General features: G+C 30.1%; 12 protein-coding genes across 12 annotated transcripts; 6 read left to right on the forward strand and 6 right to left on the reverse strand. All coding sequences in view use genetic code 12, as the record gives it.

The window, feature by feature from the left end:
- Positions 1–810, reverse strand: DFJ63DRAFT_335791 (aquaporin; the record flags this gene model as incomplete). The annotated part of the gene is made up of 1 exon (XM_064908268.1): positions 1–810. The coding sequence occupies one exon, from the start codon at positions 808–810 to the stop codon at positions 1–3; it is 810 nt and encodes a 269-aa protein (XP_064761817.1).
- A 3,647-nt stretch (positions 811–4,457) lies between these two features.
- ENO1 (phosphopyruvate hydratase) lies at positions 4,458–6,503 on the reverse strand. Its single transcript, XM_064907043.1, has one exon. The coding sequence runs from the start codon at positions 6,007–6,009 to the stop codon at positions 4,684–4,686; it is 1,326 nt and encodes a 441-aa protein (XP_064761818.1). The 5' UTR covers positions 6,010–6,503; the 3' UTR covers positions 4,458–4,683.
- A 695-nt stretch (positions 6,504–7,198) lies between these two features.
- EAF6 (Eaf6p) lies at positions 7,199–8,089 on the forward strand (the record flags this gene model as incomplete). The annotated part of the gene is made up of 1 exon (XM_064908269.1): positions 7,199–8,089. One exon carries the CDS (start codon positions 7,199–7,201, stop codon positions 8,087–8,089), a length of 891 nt encoding a protein of 296 aa, XP_064761819.1.
- A 61-nt stretch (positions 8,090–8,150) lies between these two features.
- DFJ63DRAFT_159882 (mitochondrial 54S ribosomal protein mL40) lies at positions 8,151–8,841 on the reverse strand. The gene has a single exon (XM_064903648.1). The coding sequence runs from the start codon at positions 8,699–8,701 to the stop codon at positions 8,213–8,215; it is 489 nt and encodes a 162-aa protein (XP_064761820.1). The 5' UTR covers positions 8,702–8,841; the 3' UTR covers positions 8,151–8,212.
- Position 8,842: 1 nt separating this feature from the next.
- On the forward strand, positions 8,843–9,595 carry DFJ63DRAFT_159516 (uncharacterized protein). The gene has a single exon (XM_064903639.1). It carries the CDS (start codon positions 8,983–8,985, stop codon positions 9,496–9,498), a length of 516 nt encoding a protein of 171 aa, XP_064761821.1. The 5' UTR covers positions 8,843–8,982; the 3' UTR covers positions 9,499–9,595.
- A 19-nt stretch (positions 9,596–9,614) lies between these two features.
- DFJ63DRAFT_296933 (serine/threonine protein kinase) lies at positions 9,615–11,971 on the reverse strand (the record flags this gene model as incomplete). Its single annotated transcript, XM_064905430.1, has 2 exons — positions 9,615–11,286; positions 11,368–11,971. The coding sequence occupies 2 exons, from the start codon at positions 11,969–11,971 to the stop codon at positions 9,692–9,694; spliced, it is 2,199 nt and encodes a 732-aa protein (XP_064761822.1). The 3' UTR covers positions 9,615–9,691.
- A 1,403-nt stretch (positions 11,972–13,374) lies between these two features.
- On the forward strand, positions 13,375–13,698 carry DFJ63DRAFT_313611 (uncharacterized protein; the record flags this gene model as incomplete). The annotated part of the gene is made up of 1 exon (XM_064906199.1): positions 13,375–13,698. One exon carries the CDS (start codon positions 13,375–13,377, stop codon positions 13,696–13,698), a length of 324 nt encoding a protein of 107 aa, XP_064761823.1.
- Positions 13,699–13,955: 257 nt separating this feature from the next.
- On the forward strand, positions 13,956–14,643 carry DFJ63DRAFT_159519 (uncharacterized protein). Its single transcript, XM_064903640.1, has one exon. The coding sequence runs from the start codon at positions 14,213–14,215 to the stop codon at positions 14,513–14,515; it is 303 nt and encodes a 100-aa protein (XP_064761824.1). The 5' UTR covers positions 13,956–14,212; the 3' UTR covers positions 14,516–14,643.
- On the forward strand, positions 14,644–15,252 carry DFJ63DRAFT_159520 (uncharacterized protein). The gene has a single exon (XM_064903641.1). The coding sequence runs from the start codon at positions 14,772–14,774 to the stop codon at positions 15,201–15,203; it is 432 nt and encodes a 143-aa protein (XP_064761825.1). The 5' UTR covers positions 14,644–14,771; the 3' UTR covers positions 15,204–15,252.
- Positions 15,253–16,385, reverse strand: CAF16 (putative ATP-binding cassette family ATPase). The gene has a single exon (XM_064903642.1). It carries the CDS (start codon positions 16,273–16,275, stop codon positions 15,301–15,303), a length of 975 nt encoding a protein of 324 aa, XP_064761826.1. The 5' UTR covers positions 16,276–16,385; the 3' UTR covers positions 15,253–15,300.
- A 109-nt stretch (positions 16,386–16,494) lies between these two features.
- GCR3 (Gcr3p) lies at positions 16,495–19,479 on the reverse strand (the record flags this gene model as incomplete). Its single annotated transcript, XM_064905072.1, has 3 exons — positions 16,495–16,737; positions 16,825–18,974; positions 19,029–19,479. The coding sequence occupies 3 exons, from the start codon at positions 19,477–19,479 to the stop codon at positions 16,495–16,497; spliced, it is 2,844 nt and encodes a 947-aa protein (XP_064761827.1).
- Positions 19,480–19,683: 204 nt separating this feature from the next.
- Positions 19,684–20,691, forward strand: SAM4 (S-adenosylmethionine-homocysteine S-methyltransferase; the record flags this gene model as incomplete). Its single annotated transcript, XM_064908270.1, has 1 exon — positions 19,684–20,691. One exon carries the CDS (start codon positions 19,684–19,686, stop codon positions 20,689–20,691), a length of 1,008 nt encoding a protein of 335 aa, XP_064761828.1.
- Between the last annotated feature and the right edge of the window lie 374 nt (positions 20,692–21,065).

Consider the following 21,065-nt stretch of genomic DNA (forward strand, 5'->3'; position numbering starts at 1 on the left):
TTAATGATCAGCATCTTGACCTGGGTTACAAGTTTCATAGTTTAAAACTTTAAGGATTTTCCAGATACCAAAAGAGATAACTGAACCTAAGATTGGACCAACCCAGTAAATCCAGTGATAATCTGGGAATGATCTGGAAGCAACACATGGACCGAAAGATCTGGCTGGATTTAAACCAGCACCAGTGTAATAAACACAGATCAAATGTCCTAAGAAAAGAGCAATACCAATGGCAAATGGAGCAATGAAAGTAGCTTTATGTTTTTCAACAGCCATTAATAAGACAGTTAAACATAAAATGGTAGTACCGAAAGCTTCAATGAAAACACCTTGAGATTTAGAAGCACCACCACCTAAAGAATTGGCGAAAGCAATTGGACCTGGAGTCATAGCAGAAGCGGCACCAGCAGCAGCCATACCAGCAACCATTTGAGCAAGAATCATAATAGCACCTCTAACTGGTGGAATAGCTTGAGCTAAAACTAAAGTTAAAGTAACAGCAGGGTTTAAGTTACCTCCAGAGACTCTGTAGAACATAAAGACAGCCATCATAACACCAAAACCGAAACCAAAAGAAATCATGATTAATTGTTGTGGTTCGGAACCATGACCAGCTTTTGGAATATTTGGATCTTGATTAGCAATTTGAGCAATGACAAAAGCGGTCCATAAAAAGATGAAAGTACCAAAGAATTCACCTAAGAAAGCGATTAAATGGTTTTTTAATGGAGAAGCAGTAATAGAGCTATCTAATTTTGGGTCGTAAGAGTCAACAGGTTGTTGAGCTTCGTGATCGATTTCAGCAGTCATTATTATTGTTATTATGTGATGAATTAAGGGGATATATTCTTATTTGAATGGGATAAGCGAATGAGTATTTAAATAAATATAAACCTGATTAAAGATCTTAAAAGAAGATTAAGAAAAAGAAGGGAAAGACTTCTTAAATAATAGAAAAAAATTTAAGGTTCATTGGGAAGATTTATATACTTTTCGTAAGCTATATGCTTCATCCACTTGAGCAGCAAAAAAAAAATCAATTAAAAAAAAAATCAAAAAAAAACAAATGCATTAAAAAATAATCACCCACTAAAAAATAAATACAAAAACAAAGTTAAATTTAGAAAATTATTTTGGATCATTAAAGTAAAAAAAAAAAAAAGAATAAATAATAAATAAGAAGCATTTATTGAGTCAATAGAACAAAATTTCACACCTCCTTTTAACATTGTTCGCGTTGCTTCAGATTTCAACAGCATATGCTCAACCCCAAGCTTACTTAGACTTCGGTAGTCAATGATGGGCGTAGTTTGGCGGAGACGAAATAAAATCTGAAAGATATGCTTTGGTTCGGAATCAGAACACATTGATTCCTAAAACTCTCACAGAAGATTGTCCTAGTAGTGCCTGTGCCTCTTCGGTACTTTTTTTTTTTTTTTTTTTTGTTTTATCTTCTTTTTTTTGGCGTTTGGTGTTTGAAAGTGGTTTTGCGTTTCTTATGTATTTGACATTTTTCCATTAGTGGTCATTGTTTCGATCTATAGACAAAATGTGTTGTTATTGTGCTGGATTTATGATACAAAGTGGTAAAAGCTGCATTTTTTCACTCTTTGGCAACAATAAGATGGAGAATATCTTACGCTTTTGGTTGGTGAACCGACCGATTATTGTTGACCTTTATTATTATAGTACGACTTATTGTTCTCAATTCTATTTGTCTATAATATATTGCAAGTTAAAATAGATCTTAATAGTAGTGTTTAATTTCGTGTGAAATTAAAATAAAGATAGTAGTAAGTTAGCACTGCCTGTAACCAATATGAAACGTACTTGAATAAAAACAAAAAGCGTGTTTCAACTAAGGTTGCAAATTATTTAAGTTTACGTGTTAGATTTTTCTTCTACTCATGCTTGTTTCTGAATATGAACCATCGTTCTTACTTCCATATGGCTAAGCCGTTATTCTTACTATAGCTGAAATCCAATTACATATTCAAGAAAAAAGCTTATTTAGCTTAATTTCGTTCATATTTTTTTTCTAACCTGAATTTTGCTGATGATATATTTTTTAACTTTTGCGTTCTTCAAACTTCTAATTCGTGTTTTCACCTTGGTTTATAATGTTGCATCTGTATTCGATGCTGTCTCTATTACGCCCCCATCAATTCCTACGAGAAAAAAGTTTTATATTTCCCCCGCCGCTGCTGCCGATGCTCCTCCTCCTGCTCCTGCTTATACTTCTGTTTCTACTGCTGGTTCAACAGCGACCAAAAAAAGAGTGAGCATCAAATGAAGGTGATGATCATGCTATTGGAGGTTTTTCTCATTTCTAACTGCTCTCAAATTTTGTGATAACTGTCACAAACCAGACCGAACAAAATAAATTATTTCTTTTTCATCAGTAAGCAAGTAATAAAACTCAAAATCAACCTGGTTCAAAACCATTCTTTTATTACCTCAGATACCAAGAACTATATAAGTTTCAAATCGGAAATAAAGTAAAGAAGAAAAGTTTTCTAGAGAACGAAATTACAATTGAAACTAAACCTAAAACTTGGATTAAGTTACAACGGCTTACTGTAATTAGGGTTCATAATATTTATTTCATAATTGTCACTAAAAATTATTTTTACCCCATTCTTTCCATTGATGTGGTCATGTCAATTATAAACTGTTCACGTTAAGCACCTCTTTCCTTTCCCCAATCCTTATCTCATCTCATCATCATAACCACCAATTCAACGTCATCATATTTTTATATATATGTATGTATGTACTGGCCCCTCTTTGAAAAAGATTGTTGTTCATTTTTTGATTCCTTTACTTCCCCTTGTCAACCACAAAATGTAAGTCATTTAAAAAATATACATGCTGAAAACCAAAACTCAAAAACAAAAATAATCTTCTTCGACTTCTACGCTACTCAATTGCCCCTACATGATATTTATCTGTTTACAATTTACACCCTCATCTCTTCTTTCATCTTTGATTTCTTTTATCTCGGTTTAACTTTTGCCTTTAAAGATGTTTTCTATACTTTCCTTTTACCTTTTATTTTTTATTTTTTATTTTTTATTTTTTATTTTTTATTTTCCTTTTTTTTTTTATAATTTTTAATTATTTTTTTTAGTTTTTTTTTTTATAATTTTTAATTATTTTTTTTAGTTTTTTTTTTTTTTATTGTCTTTTTTTTTTATGTTAATAATATTTTTATGCGAAATCAATTTATCCTATTTGGGATTTCGAGATGAGGTCTAATATGAAGACCAACTTTATAATAATAATAATCCTAATAGATCAGATAATTGGTCATTAGCCAACCACAAGACCCATGTAGTCATTTATAAAATAGTTAGTGTTGATATCCCTCTCAAGAGTAAAGGGAACCTCGGATAATTGTTACCCTGGTTTCCCGTCGCACGCATAGTCACCTTTTTTTTTTGCTGAGTCCACTTACTAAATCAGTAACAATTTAGTGGACAAACAACACTTTGTTTCTAAACACAGTTCCAAAATCGACGCATTGGGAACAGGCGCTGTTTTTTTTTTTAAGCTTACTGATTTAACAATGAGTCAAAGTTTAATTTTAATTTTTTTTTTTTGATTTGACTTATTTTTAGAAAGTTTTTTTTCTTTTTTGGACATTGAAAAATTTTCAAATTGTATTATTTTACACCCCATACACCCTAAATAGTAGGATATATAAATATATTTAAAAGGGATACGAAAAACTCTTACTTATACGCACACGCATATGTACTTCTTCTTGGAAGGACAGAATATCACATATATATGAATTTCACAGGCAAAAAGGTATTGGAGTCGATGGAGGAAGGGAACGAAATGAAGAATCGATGACATGGGTTAGGTTCCCTTAGACCAGGTACATTGCTCTTCTCAATATTTTTATTATGGAAGATCATCTTTCTGGTTGCCTTGTAACAACGTCAAATTAATAATTTGACTAATCTCTATTTTTTTTTACTTAACTTCACATGTACTTAATTAATTTGTTATCCTGATTTTTCTATCACTAATTAAATTTATTAATTTTATTTTTATATATCCCACCTCGCAAATCAAAATTCGATCCACCCCTCTAAATAAAAGGCGAGAAAAAGAAATTTTATTATTTTTTAGATCTGAGAAAAAGGGTATACAATCTGTTCTCTGCTAATGTATAGATCTTTCATCAGGAATAATATTCTTTAATCGCATATAATTGCTCATCGATCAAGATAGTGTAACGAATAGATATGTGGAAATATCAATTGGACCACAAAAAATTATTTATTCAATTCAATTGTGGTGAGTGATACGATTATATATTTTAAGGAGTGGAAAAGTTGTGTTTATTTCCTGGGATTGTGATTCAAATTTGTATTTTACGACGTCATCATATTCTTGTGATAAATGGTTGCCCATTTTATGTCAATTGCATAATCTACAGCCTTATTATTATTATTATTAAATCAATTCATTTTATCGTAGTTTTTTTATATTGTTAAATCATTATTAAGAAAAAGTTATCTACTTGAATTACTTATTTTTTTTTTAAATAAAATTTGAATCCCTGTATGAAAACATCTATACAATAAATGTATCAATTATCAACGGAATCAAACACAAATACCATAGAAAAAGGGGAAAGCAAAAAAAAGTAAAGAAAATCAATCAAGTAACTTAGATAGTAGAAGATTTTTGGAAATCTTTACCAGCATAGATAGCTTTATCACCTAATTCTTCTTCAATTCTTAAGATTTGATTTAATTTAGCTAATCTTTCGGATCTGGCTGGAGCACCTGTCTTAATTTGACCAGCTCTTAAACCAACAGATAAATCAGCAATGGTGGTATCTTCAGTTTCACCAGATCTATGGGAAACCATAACACCCCAACCAGCAGCATAAGAGTCGTTAGCAGCATTGATGGATTCGGTTAAAGTACCAATTTGATTAACCTTTAATAATAAAGCATTGGCAGCCTTCTTTTCAATGGCAGTCTTAATTCTAATTGGGTTAGTGACAGTTAAATCATCACCAACAATTTGAATCTTAGAACCAACTTTAGAGTAGAAATGAACCCAAGCATCCCAATCATCTTCAGCAAATGGATCTTCAATAGAAACAATTGGATATTCATTAATTAATTCTTCATATAAAGAAGCTAATTGTTCACCAGTTAACCATTTAGATTTATCAGAGTTTGGATTTTTGAAATCTAAATCATATTTGTTTTCTTCTTCCTTATAAAATTCAGATGAAGCAACATCTAAAGCAATACCAACTTGACCAGTGTAACCGGCTTTGGCAATAGAAGCAGTGATTAATTCTAAAGCTTCCTTTGGAGAACCAATATCTGGGGCAACACCACCTTCATCACCAACATTACCAGCGGATTGACCGTAAGTTTTTTTGGTGATAGCCTTTAAGTTATGGTAAACTTCAGAACCAATTCTTAAAGCTTCAGAGAAAGTTGGAGCATGAGTTGGGACAATCATGAATTCTTGGAAAGCTAAAGCACCACCAGCATGAGAACCACCATTTAAGACATTTTGGAAAGGAACTGGTAAAACAAATTTATCTTGTTTAGCACCAGAAATATCAGCAATATGTTTATATAATGGAACACCTTTTTCAGCAGCAGCAGCTTTAGCGGCAGCTAAGGAAACCCCTAAAATAGCATTGGCACCTAATTTAGATTTGTTTGGAGTACCATCTAAAGAGTTTAAGAATTCATCAACTTTAGTTTGATCTTTAACATCAATATCAGCTTTAACAAAAGCTGGAGCAATGATTTCATTAACATTGGCAACGGCTTTTAAGACACCTTTACCTAACCATTTTGATTTATCACCATCTCTTAATTCTAAAGCTTCATGAATACCAGTGGAAGCACCAGATGGAACAATGGCTCTGAATAAACCTTTACCAGTGTGTAAATCAACTTCAACAGTTGGATTACCTCTTGAATCGTAAACAGTACGAGCGAAAATTTTAGTGACGGCCATTATAATGATTTTATTATCTTAATATCAATTGAGTTATTAATTGAATTGATTAACAAAGAATAATAATAAAAGAAGAATAAGAAGAATTATAAATATAATTTTTTTTACAATTGGGAAATTTTAGGGAGTCTTTATAAAATTGGAATTGAAAAATTCCTTCGTCCAACAAACCACAATTTTTTTTGGTACTGACAGACCATCAGCAAACCAAACCATCAATAGTAAAATTAAGCGCTATTTGTTTTAAATTATGGGCGGCGGGAGTAACCACTAAATAAAAATTACAGTACTTAATTATTTTGGTCAAGGGCCACACCCTCCCGATGTGCCGAAAGAAATAAAAAAAATACACCATCACCAGATTAATTTTAAATGAACAAAACAATACAATACAATAATATTAGCCACGTCCATTGCCATCACCAACTCAAATCATATGATACTGTGTATGTGTATGTGTATGTATATGTGTATGTGTATGTATATGTGTATGTACTACCACTATATATTTATCTACAACATCTTATGATGTTTCATGGTTAAGTAAATTGTTGTTTCTTTGGCTATCTATCTTTGATTTCGTCACGTGCACTTGTACTATAGTATAAAATTCTCCTCCTTCTCTCTCCTTCTTCTCTGATCCCATCGCAATTATAGAGAACGTGATGGTAACGTAAATCATTATAACCAATCCACAATTTATCATTTTAAATACTCATTCAATAATTGAAACCATCTTCATATCCATTGATATAATCAGTAATCAATTGACTCATTCAATTGAATCAATTGAACTCACCTTTAATTACAAATTTTAACTGATTTATTTTAATTACCTTCGGGCTCGGACTTTTTACCTCCACCGGTCCTCGTCAATTATGTTCTTATGGCGACTTTTTTTCAAGCGGTCGTGCGATTTAGTCAAAAATTCATTAAACTTTTGACCTCCGGGAGAATATCACTACCTCGGAACTTTAATATGATTCCGGGACAATTCTTTGAATTTTAAGTCAAAAGCTTATATAATAACTTACGTAATAAATTGTCAATTTGTATTCAATATTTTTATTTTATATTTTTTTTGAGGATTTCTTGTGTGTGTTTACGTTAACAGTGCTACTATCAATAAAATAATACACTGAAATATTAACTATACAACTTCATTTTTAACCAATACATCAAAAAAGAGATGACTAGTAAAGATGGTAAGGGACTGATAACGCCGTCAAAGGGTTCTGCTGGTTCAAAAGGATCAGCTACCCCATCAGCATCAGACGCTAATAAATCAAATCAACCTAATAATGAAACTACAACTTCAACAGAAACTTCAGAATCCAATAAAGACTCCACAACACAATCTCAAACTCAAACACAACAAGCTTCACCGGATCCAAAAGCTAGTATAGAGAAATATAATCAGCTTAAAAATCAATTAACTCAAGAGATTCTTAAAAAGCAAGAATTAACAGCTAAATTATCGAATCTTGAAGATATAATATATGAAAAGGAAAATGAATACTTTGACGAAAGTATATATGGATCGATTGTGAAAGGATTTGAGAATTTCACTAAAGCCAGTGGAGGGGGACAAAATAATCAAAATTCAGGTGGAGGAGGAAGTAGTAGTGGAGGTGGTGGATCTTATGGAGGTAATAATAGTAATAAACGTCGTATGCAATATTCTGATGATGATCATATTTTCAGTTTAAGTTCAGTAAGTTTCATTAGGAATTTAATGAAAAAGCAAGGTATTTCCCTTAATGGCATAAATGGTATTCATTCATCAACCCCATCTTCAGCCGGTGGTAGTAATAATGGTAATGGAAGTAATTCAAATAGTTCAAATTCAAACAGTACTAGTAATTCGAAAGAAGATTTCGATGATTATGAAGATTCAATCGAACCTACCAATCATACTTCTAATTCAAACTCCAATAGTCATGGTAATAGTAATAGTTCTAATAATAACAGTAATAATAATGGAAGTTTTAATAATGGTTCATCCAAGAATGATAGAGAAGGTTCAAGTAATGTAAGTACTCCTAGTAGGAAACGTAAGGCTAGAATTTTAGATGATTAAAAACGAAAGATTAAATAAATAGTGTAATAATATAAGTTAACTTAAATGTATATTTACAAGGAATAATAAACAAATTCTATACAAGGTATTATTGTCTCTATTATGCAGATTATATGATTATGATTATGAAGATTCTGGGGTTGTTGGTTTCTTAGCTTTAATGAATTTGGCAGGTGGGGAATAATTATATATCCAAGGAGTATTAGCAGGATAATCAGTTGGAGTTCTCATTTCTAATGGGAATAAAACAGCTTTCTTTGGTTTTTCACTTGCTAATTCAAATAATTCAGGACTTGAAGTTTTTAAATCTTCCATAGCATTCACTATACTTTCATATTGTTTCTTTAATTGTGCGGTTCTCTTTTGTTCTCTTTGCCTCTTGAACACTTTCCAAGCATTCACAATAGTTCTATGTTTGATTAAATCTTCTTGACATAATCTTATTAATTTAGGTTGTTTCCTACTGGCTGATAATGCTGATAATTGATTCACAATCTTTTGAGTAGCGGCATTTATAGTGGTTGCAGTTCTTTTCCCACGACTGAATGTCTTGAATATAGTATTTGTTATTATATGACTATGGTTACCATTAGGTATCATTGATTTAAACATGATTATTTTGGTTATTAAGGTTGTCTTTTAACTAACTATCTTCAACTAATTCACACGATATTGAAAAATTTTTGTTGTTTGCCAAAAAAAAAAAATTGTGAGAAATTTAAGAATTGTATGTGACTGCATATAATGGTCTGTGCTCCCTTTTAGTCTCCATCATCAAGTTGCAACTTATCAAAATTCCAGGTATAATGGTTAAGGGATGATTAGGAAGACAACATCATAATCACTAGATAATTATTATCATTAGTATATCATTTAACATCAGAGGATTAACCATGTCTAACTCAGAAAAAGGGACCAGTTCGGAAAAGGAAAGAGAAGCTGAATCAGAAAGAAAACCAGAATATGATACTACAGCCCCACCACCTGCTTATGAAGAAATAGCAACCGATTATAATCGTCATCAACAAGCCATACCACCACCTCAACAACAACAATATCATCTGTTCCCTCCTAATTCAGGTTCATCATATGCCCCTCCACCAGTTCAGAATACTCAAGTAGGCTACAATTATAACCCACCTCCACAAACATATAATGATCCCTTACAAGATCCAAATGTATATAGAGTACCGGCTGATATAGTCAATATAACTCAAACCATGCCTCATTATCTAAACCCATCCTATCAACAATATCTTGAACGAGATCAACAACGGATTCAACAGGGTAATTTCCCAAATCCTAATGGACCTTTGAATACTGGTACTCAAAATCCAACTCGTAAAGGTGGTAGTGGATTCTTTCCCGGTAAGAGTGGTGTAACTTATAATAATGCTGCTAATAAGTGAAGACAAAGAGAAAGAGGAGAAGATTCTATTCTGATTGATTTATTGTTTAGATATATTTATTGATTACCTATATAATATATATATAGTTCAGCAAAAACAAAAAAAAAAGTTTAAGTCTATAAATCATAACCAAGTTTTGTCATAATTGGAAGATATTGTAGTAGTTATAAGAGTAAGCTAATAAGAATAAGGCTTAACCGAAGGCATTTTCACCATTATAAGTCCAACCACCAAATTGTTTTTGTACACTTTCAGTCAAGAAATCATCCACAACTGAATCTTGAGGTTTCTCTTTTGTAAATTCTTGATCGAAATTTGAAGTATCTAATAAACTTTCCACATTTGGTTTGAAAGGAGGTAAATAACTTTTATTTAATAATTTTTGCCAATCGATATCCTTGAAGAAACGATGATTTCTAATCTTTTCAGCATCGTTTAATCTTAATTTTGGATCCTTTTGTAATAATTGAATTAATAAATCTTGAGCATCTGAACCTTCTAAAAATGATGGGAATTTTAAGGGATTTTGTAAAATCTTTCTATACATGGTATTGGTATCATCATCATAAAATGGTGGTAATCCAGTTAACATTTCATATAATAATGTACCTAAAGTCCACCAATCCACACTTCTGGTATATCCTTGATTTAATAATAATTCAGGAGCTAAATATTCTGGAGTTCCACAGAAAGTTGAAGTTTTATCTTCATTACTCATATTCAATTTACATAAACCAAAATCACATAATGCAATATGCCCTTGATAATCTAATAAGATATTTTCGGGTTTTAAATCACGATAAATCACATTTAAATCATGTAAACTTTCTAAAGCCGTTAATAATTCGGCAATGTAAAATCTTGATCTATCCATAGAAAATTTCCCTTCTCTTTGTAAATGATAAAATAATTCACCCCCATTTATAAATGATAATACAAGATATAATTTCTCAGCTGATTGGAAAGAGAATTTCAATGGGACAATGAATGGATTATTAATTCTGGCTAACACGGTTCTTTCTGCTAAAGTATGAGTAACTTCCATTCTTGATACAATATGTTGTTTTCTTAATGTTTTCAAAGCATAAATTTGTTTAGTATCCTTTTTAACCACTTGCATAACTTTCCCAAATGAACCTTTACCAATAACTTTCAATAAATCAAAATCTTCAATCGAAAGATGAGTCTTTAAGATTGGTTTGAATTCAATTGTAAGCATGATTTCTCCCATTTCTTTAGTAAGATTATGACCCAAGTTGAAGTTGGCAAATTTAAGATATTCATGATTCATAAGACGAATTTGTTTAGTATGATATTTTAAATTTAAAGGTAATTTAATGGTACCAATTAATAAATCTCCAATATTAGTTGAATTTACCACAGCATCTTTTGGAGATGATAATTTATAATTTGTAAATAAATGCTTTTTAGATTCCTTTTCTGATTCTGGGATAAGTGAATTAGGTAATCTTATGAAAAGATTCAAATTAAGGAAGTTAGAAGCAGTGTTACCGTTAACTTGTTGAGATGATGAATTCAGAGGTGATTGTGATGATTGATTTTGTGATTGATTAGATGATGATGATGATGATGATGATTTGGTAACATCGAATGAAACAACTTGATTCCAAGTCGATTGATTAACAGACCCCTTTTGAGGTTCAATAAGGATAACATTATTTTCGAATTCAATAGTTAAATATAATAAAGATTTCACTAAATTTTCAGATGGAATGGTTATAATAGAAGGTAAGAAATTAGTGGCAATTCCACCTGATAAATATTCACCTCCAGTATCATTATTGGTACCATTACTGATTGAATCAGAAGAAGAATCAGTAACATTTCCATTAAGATTTGGATTTGGACTGGTATCAATATCATTGGCAGTGGATAAAGTGGATAAATTCTTTAATAATTGTTGACTTATAGCCGAATTATTTGAATTTATAGCTAAAGCATGTAAGATTCTTTTATTATTATTGATTTGAATAGGTAATTGAATATTATTTGAATTATAAATCTTAACAGTTAATAACCCTGGATTTGAAGTAATGGTTGTATTTGATAATTCCAGAATATCAGATGAAGAAATAACGCTATCAGAATTGTTAATGGCAGTTGAAGATCCATTTTTACTACTATGAACACTTTTAGTAGAAGAAGCGCCGTTATTCACTGATAAATGATTTGAATCATGAGTACTGTTATTATTGTTATGACTTGAATGAGTAGTTGAAGTAGAAGACGTGGTTGAATGTTGATCAATCGATAATTTCAGAACATTATCAGTTAAATTATTAACTGAAATAGTTCTTCTTGAATCGATTGAATTTCGAGGTGAAGAATTTGAAGTTGAAGAAGTTGAGAATTCGGGAGATTCTGATTTCTCATGAGTTGTAGTATTAGTTGAAGATGAAGATGATGTGGGAGTAGATGATCCGAATTTAAATTTGTTTTTAAATCTTAACATGATCGATGATAATTAAATGCTGAAGGCAAGGATGACAGTAGTAAAGTAAAAGTGGTATGATGAGGAAAGTTGAAAAGATAGAAGTGAAGATAGCAATTGAATATAGGATATAAGTATGGAAGGATACGGATGATTGTGATTCAAAAGGGTTAGCAATTGATAAATGGTGTTGACGTTGGCGTTGGAGAGATTGATTTCAAATTATTGTTAGGAGTTTCTTTTTTTTTGGTAGTGGTGATTTCCGAATTTTTATTTTGTTTGGGGGGGGCTAACTGTAAAGGAAATTATAAGTACCCGCAAAAGTTTAGGGGTAACACTGAGAGTTAGCGGAGAGAGGAAGGGAGGAGTAAGCTTTTAAAGGGTCTTTTAAGAAATATTAGATAATATATTCAGTATAACTCAATCAATTTATATAGTTTTCTTACGTTGTTTCAGAATCATCTTAAATTCATCTCTGTTAATTTAACGCCTTTAATCACCGATGGATGAATTTGTTTGTATTTTACCTTTATTTAGTGATGAAATTTTGTGCTGATGGTGAATGACGAGTTTTTTGTTTACCGATGTTGGCGGATAAGTATTGCGGTATGGAGTTAATATGCACAAAAACAATTTAAACATAGCCGCTATTTTGTCACTAATTTTTGATAGATTTTACCCCTAATTAAAAAAGATGATTATACAAATTTATTTGCTTATTATTATTACTAACGTTGATATGACAATTCGTTATATGTTATTGATGAGTATTATGTATTAGGGGCTTTTTGTTTGTTTTCATTTCGGTTAATTTAATCGAGTGTTTAGCTAAATAATATTACCGACTCCATTTAGTCTTCCTTATCCGAGTATATAGATTTATGATGTAATTACTGTACTAAAATGAAAGCTTATCATAGACTGCTAAATAGAGTATTCATATCTATCCTGATATATATTATTACTATCAGAAGATTTACAGTCTCCACAAAATTGAGTTACAGTCAAATTTAAATTGTAAGATACCAAGCAAAAAATTGCATAGAGCCGTTCCAGTACCTCTTTCGATTTTATAGTTATAATTTATATTTACCATTACTAGTAAATTTTACACGTGTGATATGTATGGAATGAATGCAAAGGTTATCTTCTTATCATCGCTTCAAAGATTTTAATTCACCTCTTACTAAGTAACGATGTAAACTAAGTTAGTAACAGTCTCCTCCTCAGTTTTGGTTTTAAGGCAAATTCTGCTTTTGGGGGCGGATTTTTTTAATGCAAGTAATATATATATATATGTTAGTTTAAATATAGGATAAGGATAGGTTTTCTATCTCTATAAACTATAAATTCAACATTAATCCTTCTAATTTGTAATTATAATTAATTATTATATATATTACTTTGAAAGGTAATTGACTAAAATGGCTACAACTTCAGGTGTACCAACCACCATAACTCCTTCATTTTCAACGGTATCATATCTAACTACTATAACTTTATCACCTGCTACTACACTTCATACTAAATGTGGGAAATTTAAATATGATACAACATTATTAAATAATCAAGTATATGCTTGTTTCAGCTATTCAAATGGTTATGGTGGAGGAGTTGGTACGATTAATTATGGTCCTCAAGTTCAAGTAGTGTTAGCAAAGACTTCAAGTGCTATCCAAATATTAAAGAAACATATAGTAGTTGTATTATTCTTAGTTCAATTTTTATTATTAATTGTGTTATTATAAGCAAATTCAATTCATATAAATCAATTCAATTATAATTGGCTTATGAAATAAGATAATTTTAAAAAGACGCAAAAAATCAAGGAGGGAATAGTGTCACAATATTGTCTCTCTTTAGCCGTAGGGAGAAGAGGAAAGGAGGTTGGAATTAAAAAGTTTATTTTGACGTCATATTCAATTTCAGTTGTTCATTTGTTAGACTTCTTGTATTACTTAATATTCTTCATTGTTTTAATATATATCTTATAGTATTCTGTTGGTAATATGCTTTTATATGTACTGTTCCGTCATCATTCTATATCGTATTATAGAATGTTGGTGGTAATTTGCGTATATATACGATGTACAAAAATCATATTTTTGATTAAACCCTTGTTTAATCATCATGACTATTTCATCCCTTCTGTACATCAATCGAACCATTTAATTATGATTATGAATTAGTCAAATATATATATATGTAAGTTTGGATCCATGTAGACTGAATTAAATTGAATTGACAGAAACTACCCTCATTATGGAATCTTTAAGGGTAGCGACAGTATTCACAACCATTACATTACAACCAAGTTTAACTCTAAATATAACTTGTGGAACTCATATTATTCATTCAACTTTATTAAATGATGAACAATACTATTGTTCAACCTCTGGTCTTGATGTAGGTTGGTCAATATCAACTTTATCCATCCTTGGTGCTGAATATGATCAACCTTCAAGTCAGGCCATAACTTTGTTCCACAATAATAATAAAATCATGTTGAATTTCATATTGATGATTATCGGTATCAATGTTTCATTGGTTTTATTCATGTTTTGAATGTTAGTCACACGTTCATTATCTACACCTTGATCCATTTCAATGATAGATAGAATGACTTCACCTTAACTTGAATCAACTTTAATAACATGTTGCCAAATGTCAATTTTATATTGCGGTGTGGATGTTCATGCTAGTGTATAACAAAAAGTGAGTTTATTTTTTTTTTTCAAATAAATAAACAAACAACAACTTTTACTATTACACATTATCAAATTATACCAAATATATATCATCATTGTTGGTCTAATCAGTCATGTCGATAATATCAAAAGATTTACTACATCCATTCAATACTACTGAAGTGATTCATAATAAGGAAAACAATGAAAGTTTCATCTTTGAAGATAACGCGTTTGATAATCATAAACAACCACAACAAATACAATTCAATGATATCAAACTAGAGAATAATAAAGATATAGATGATCTGAATAGAATCACTTCTAAGAGAGGTCCTTCTACGCCTTTGACTCCTTCGTTACAACAACAGAATATCGTACGGAGAAGAATCATAACTCAATCTCCGATAAAATCAAATTCAAGATCAAATACTGATAATCATTCAAATGCTGTTAAATATCAATTGATAGATTCAAAACTTGAAAATTGGCAATTGCATAAAGCTTTGACTAAAACTAAAGAAACCATCAAGTTCTTACAATTGGAACAAGAGTTTTCTGAATAAAACTTATCATCTATTGCATATCCTTTCATTTCAATTCATTCTGCATATTCATTTCTTATAGATTTATATATATACATATAATACATATAAATTTTGTCTAATAACTTCTGGTGGCTTTGAAATAGTCCTTTAATTTATCATCATCAGCATCGAAATATTTCCCATCTCTAGCATTATTCCAGTCATTATGTCTTCTCGCCATTAATAATCGTTCATCTTCTCTACTTCCTCTTTGGGCTAAATCTTCATTCAACCATTGTAAAGCTAATGGATGTAATGATTCCGCCATTGGGATTTTGACTCTCTTAGCAGGTCTGGTATCAACTTCCACTGTATCTATATTCGAACTAAATTCAATATCTTCCATATTAATATCATCAACTTTTAATCCAGCATTTACATGAATTAATCTATCACACCAATTCTTACCTAATCCATCAAAGATATGAGTTGCATAAATCACACAACAATTTCTAGTTTTACTTTCTCTTTTTAAAAACGATAATAATTTCAGTCTAACCACCACATCTAAATCTATAGTAACTTCATCTAATAATAATAATTTCCAAGGTTTAATTAATCCCATGGCAATTTGAACTCTTCTTCTTTCTCCATCACTGATTTTTGACATCGACCATTGAGGATCAATATCTAAGATTTCAATCAATTCATTTCTTCTTTCCACAAATGTCTCTCCTCCAATACTTGATATTAATAAACTTACCGGTATATCTCTTTTAACCACTGAATTGGCGGCCCATTCGGTACCTAAATAAGTAATATAATTATTAATATCACTATTATGTTGTTCCATACGATTAATAGAGAATTCAAAAGGATCAAACCCACCAATCTTTAATGATCCTTTCCCAATTAAAGTCTTACCAGCCAATATCCTTAACAAAGTCGATTTACCAGCTCCATTTGGTCCAATGATTAAATTGGTGGTCCCCCATGATATCTTAAGATTGAATTGATGTAATGCGACTTTCGAAGTTCCTGGAAATATATAATCCAAGTCTCCAAGTTCAATGGCTAAGGATGTATCGTTGAAATGATCTTGTAATGTCATAGTTGTGTGCTGTCTATGGGGTCTCTATGAATGGGATGTTGGTGTTAAGATGAAAAGTGATGATTGATAATGTCTGCCTACTTTTTTTTCACTTTAAGTTTCTTTTTCGGTGAGATTGCAAAAAATGATCAAAAATGACATATCTACACAGTGTGCTGTTCTATTGTTTCTGTCTTTTCATTAAAATTACATATAAATATACATAGAAGTTGGTCTCTCTTAGACTTCGGCAACCCAGGTTAAGATATCTTCCTTAGCAGGAACATTTTCAATGGTTTCAAATAACTGTTTGATTTCATCTAAAATTTCTGATGTGGAGGTTTGTGTGGCGATAAACTTTCTGAAATATGTTTTCAATAACCCCTTGTATTCATAGAATAACCATTGATTGTCTACTTTAGTGAATAACTCGTTATCTTTGTCTGAGACTTCTTCCTTTTCTTTTTCTTCTGCTTCTTCTTTCTCTTCTCCTTCTTCGTTTTCTCTTTCCATATCTTCATCTTGATCTTTTTCTTCCTTTTGTTCAGGTAATTCTTTGATTATTTCAACCTTTTGTGCATCTTCAAGTTCTAATGTCTTAGATAATTCATTCAAATTATTAACAATCAATTTGAATAATTGTACAATTAATAATTTAAATTGATCACCATTGGTATAATTCAATGATGATAAAATTCTATTAATTGATTCCATACATGATACATTATCAATAATTAAATTAGTACCAAGATTCAAACATTTATCTAATAAATAATTAGGTAAAAGAATTTGGAATTCAATTAAATATTCCAAAATTAAGAATACAACTTGAGGTTGATTAATCCAAATTCGGAAAATCGATTCAATAATCCAATTTTGACGATCATTTAATTGTTCAGAAGATAATTCCACTTTCTTAAATTCAATTTCATTTTGATCTTTGGCATATTCTATCTTTTCATAATTCCCACTCAAGAACTTTAATTTATTAATATCACGATCTAAAATACTAACCACTGAATAGATTGATCTAGATCCAATGAAAGCATAAGTTTGGAAAAAAAGATTAATTAAAAATCTTTCAGCATTAATCTCTGGAAATGATTCCTTAGCAGTGGTTAATACTTCTTCATATAATTCTTCAAATTCATTATTTGGTTTATAATGAGCCATTATAAAATCATATACTTTTTGACTGATTTCACCCAATGGTAAATCAGAATGATAGAAATTATAAAACATTTCTTCTTGAGCTCCGACTATATTTTTTAATTTTAATTCTTGTTTCTTTTCAGTTAATAAATCTTCTAAAACATTCTGAACTTCTTCTTTGCCGCCGTATAATTCAGTATCATAATCAAGGATAAATTTCAGTTCATTTTCAAATAATGCTATATTCAAATATTGTTCAAATTCTTTGATATTTTCAATTTCGGAAGTTTCAGGATTCATAGTGATGAAACTTTCTGAAATACGTTCTTTATTTGATAATCTGATTTCTTTAGCAATTAAATTCTTAATGAAATTCTTTTTTGGATGATATTTTACATTCTTTAAACTTTTTGAATCTTGAACCCATTCATCCCATTTCCAACTAAAATCAAAATTAGAAATTTGAGTTGTCATCCAATCCATAAATCTAATCTTTAATTCATAATCTAAAGTTTCTAAATTATTATAGAATAATCTAATAGCTCTACCGAAAACTGGAGCAAAAGATTCAGGATTTTCTTTACAACATGAAATTAAAACCGTATAATAGTAAATCTCTTTATGTAATGGAGTAGGTAATTGGAAAATCATAGTAAGAATACTTTCCACCGCCACATCTTCAACTTTCCAAGTTGATAATGGAGTTTCATTTTCACCTGATACATTATCCTTATGAATTTCAGTTAAAGTATCAATAGATGAACCTGGAGGAGCAAATAAATTCTTATTATAGAATAAATCTAAAATTGATAATTGAGTAGATGCTTCATTTTTATTGAACGATAAATTGGTTAAGATATCTGAACTAATATCTTTAAAGAATAAACCTTGGAATGATTCAATGGATGGAACAGTTTCAAATTCAGTAGTTAAATTATAAACTTGAAATATAATTCTTGGATTATCATACCATAATTTATCAATAGAACCATGAGGTTTATACTTTGATAAGATTGAAGGTTCTGGGATTTTGAATTGAGGTAATTTATGTTGAATCAATTCATTTGAAATCTCATTATTAGATAAACTTTCTTGTATTATTGGATCTAATAATTCTAAGAAATTAATGAATAAATCATTAGACCAATTTTGAGCTTGTAATTCTAAGATGGCTGGTAAAATCAATTCAATTAGTTTTTTTGGTTGATAAGGTAATTCATAATTATTTAATTTGGAATCAAATGGTTGAATTAAACTATTAGATTTATGTTCAACTATTTTAAAAGATTTAGCTAAGTCAACTAATTCAGTATCAATCAAGGCAATTAATTTTTCTTGAGAATTTTCAGATTCATTAGATAATATATATGGAATTGAAATCAATACATTATAATATATTTCTTGAGCTATACCACTTCTTGTTTCTGGAGTTAAATCTTGTAAATCGATTGATAATTGTAAGAATTGTTTAAAGATATTTATGATGGAATAATTTTCAATAATTGGAGATAAAGTAGCTAAGAACTTTAAGATTGACTTGATATTGTTGAAAACACCAGCATTTTCTTCTAATTCATCACTAGCTTTATTGATAGTGGTAAGAGCAAGTTCTTTCTTTTCACCATTGGTATCGACATCTTCAGATTGTTTAGATGCATTCCTGATACTATCTAATAATTCTTGAGCCTTAGCATGAAGGAATTCAATGACATACTTTGCAACCACAAAATTCTTTGCATTACAGATTAAGATTAAATTACTGAAAGCATTAATCTTTTGAGGTTGTTCAATGATGATAGCATAAATAGTTGATAATACAGAGTTTCTTAATTCTTCAATCTTTTCAAACTCAGCAACTATAGGATTGGAAATATAAGATACATCATCAATTTGATTAATTATATTTGAATTTTCACCAATCTTTCTAATATCTTTACAAACATTATTGATTAACTCTTTAATTGGATCGCTACGTTGTCTTTTTTCTTCAGATTCAAATTGATCTTGAGGATGTTGGAAATTATCTTCTTCAAACTCATCTCTGGATCTCTTGACCGGTTGATTGAACTCCATTTTGATTAATTCTTCAATGATTTAAATCAATATTATCTATACCTATTTCTTCAACAGTTTGAAAAAATTTCATGGCTGCCTTTTTTTACCATTTTGTGTGTAGGATGTAGTATGCAGGAAATTTGTCATACTAAATATGGTTTAACTTTTATATATATAAATGTTAATACGTAACGATGAATATGTTCATAAGTATTACTATCAATGGTAGATGTTAAAGAAATTCTTAAGTCTAAGAGGTTAGTCTTGGATGGTGCGTTAGGGACAGAGTTGGAAAGACTTATCCCCAAAGATGATGAAAATCAACCCCGACGCAATTCATTATGGTCAGGATATGTATTGCTTAAACAACCAGAATTGGTTGAACAAGTTCATCAAAGTTATTTACAAGAATCACAGGTTGATTTATTGATAACTTCAACATATCAAACATCATATATGAGTTTAAAAATCTTTGCTAAATTAAGTGATGAAGAGATAATTCAATTATGGGATAAATCAATTACGGTGATTGAATCGGCTATTGAAAAGAGTGGGATAGAGAAACCAATTTATATAATTGGATCGATTGGACCTTATGCATCCTATTTATGTGATGGATCTGAATATACGGGTGATTATAAACAAGTTCAACCTAAGGAATTGATTAAATATCATCAACCATTATATGAATATTTTATAAATCATAGCAAAGTTGATATTATTGGATTTGAAACTATACCAAATTTTGTTGAATTAGAAAGTATATTTGAATTAATTATCATTAATCCTAATCCTAAGAAATTATTTTATATTAGTTTTAATTTTAATAATGATAATGAATTAGTTGATGGATCTTTAATTGAAACAGTGATCTTATATATAATCCATCAATTAAAATTAAATCAATCCTTATTAACTAATTTCTTAGGAATTGGATTGAATTGTATTGATTATAGAAAGATCACATCGATCATAACTAAGATCAATCTGATTATCTCATTACATGGAGATCAAATTAATGATTTGAATTTGATAATTTATCCCAATTTAGGGTTTGAATATAGTGATGAGACTGATGATTATAGAGTTAACAAGCAAGAAACACATTGGATAAAGAGTATAAAAGAATGGTTACAGTTTTCAAATGTACGGATCATAGGTGGTTGTTGTAGTACTGATCCATATGATATTCAGCAGATACGTGAATTGGTTGATATGAATCATACTTAAGTAGATGACTATACTACTTGTATGTATATATATATATATTATCAATCAGTATGATGCCGCTGATATCGGCATTTCTTTATCACATGATTCTGTCCATAGAGTCAGAAATGGGATGAGAGATTTTGACTCTTGCAAATGAAAAAGTAACGCGTTCGTCTTCGTCTTCTCATCAGAACTACGGGATCTATTTCAGATTTAGAGTTTTTCACTTTATGTTTATTGGTTTAGTTTAGTATAATCTTAATTCAATTCTAACTGGTTGATCTTTTCCAACTTGTAGTAAGACAGTACCACCGTGTCTTTGTCTAAGTGTACCTAGAAATAATCAGACATGGTATAGACAAAATACTAAACAGTTACTACTTATGATTGAT

This window comes from Scheffersomyces coipomensis (assembly GCF_036884675.1).
Source record: "Scheffersomyces coipomensis strain NRRL Y-17651 chromosome Unknown DFJ63scaffold_4, whole genome shotgun sequence".
Classification (NCBI taxonomy): Eukaryota; Fungi; Ascomycota; class Pichiomycetes; order Serinales; family Debaryomycetaceae; genus Scheffersomyces; species Scheffersomyces coipomensis.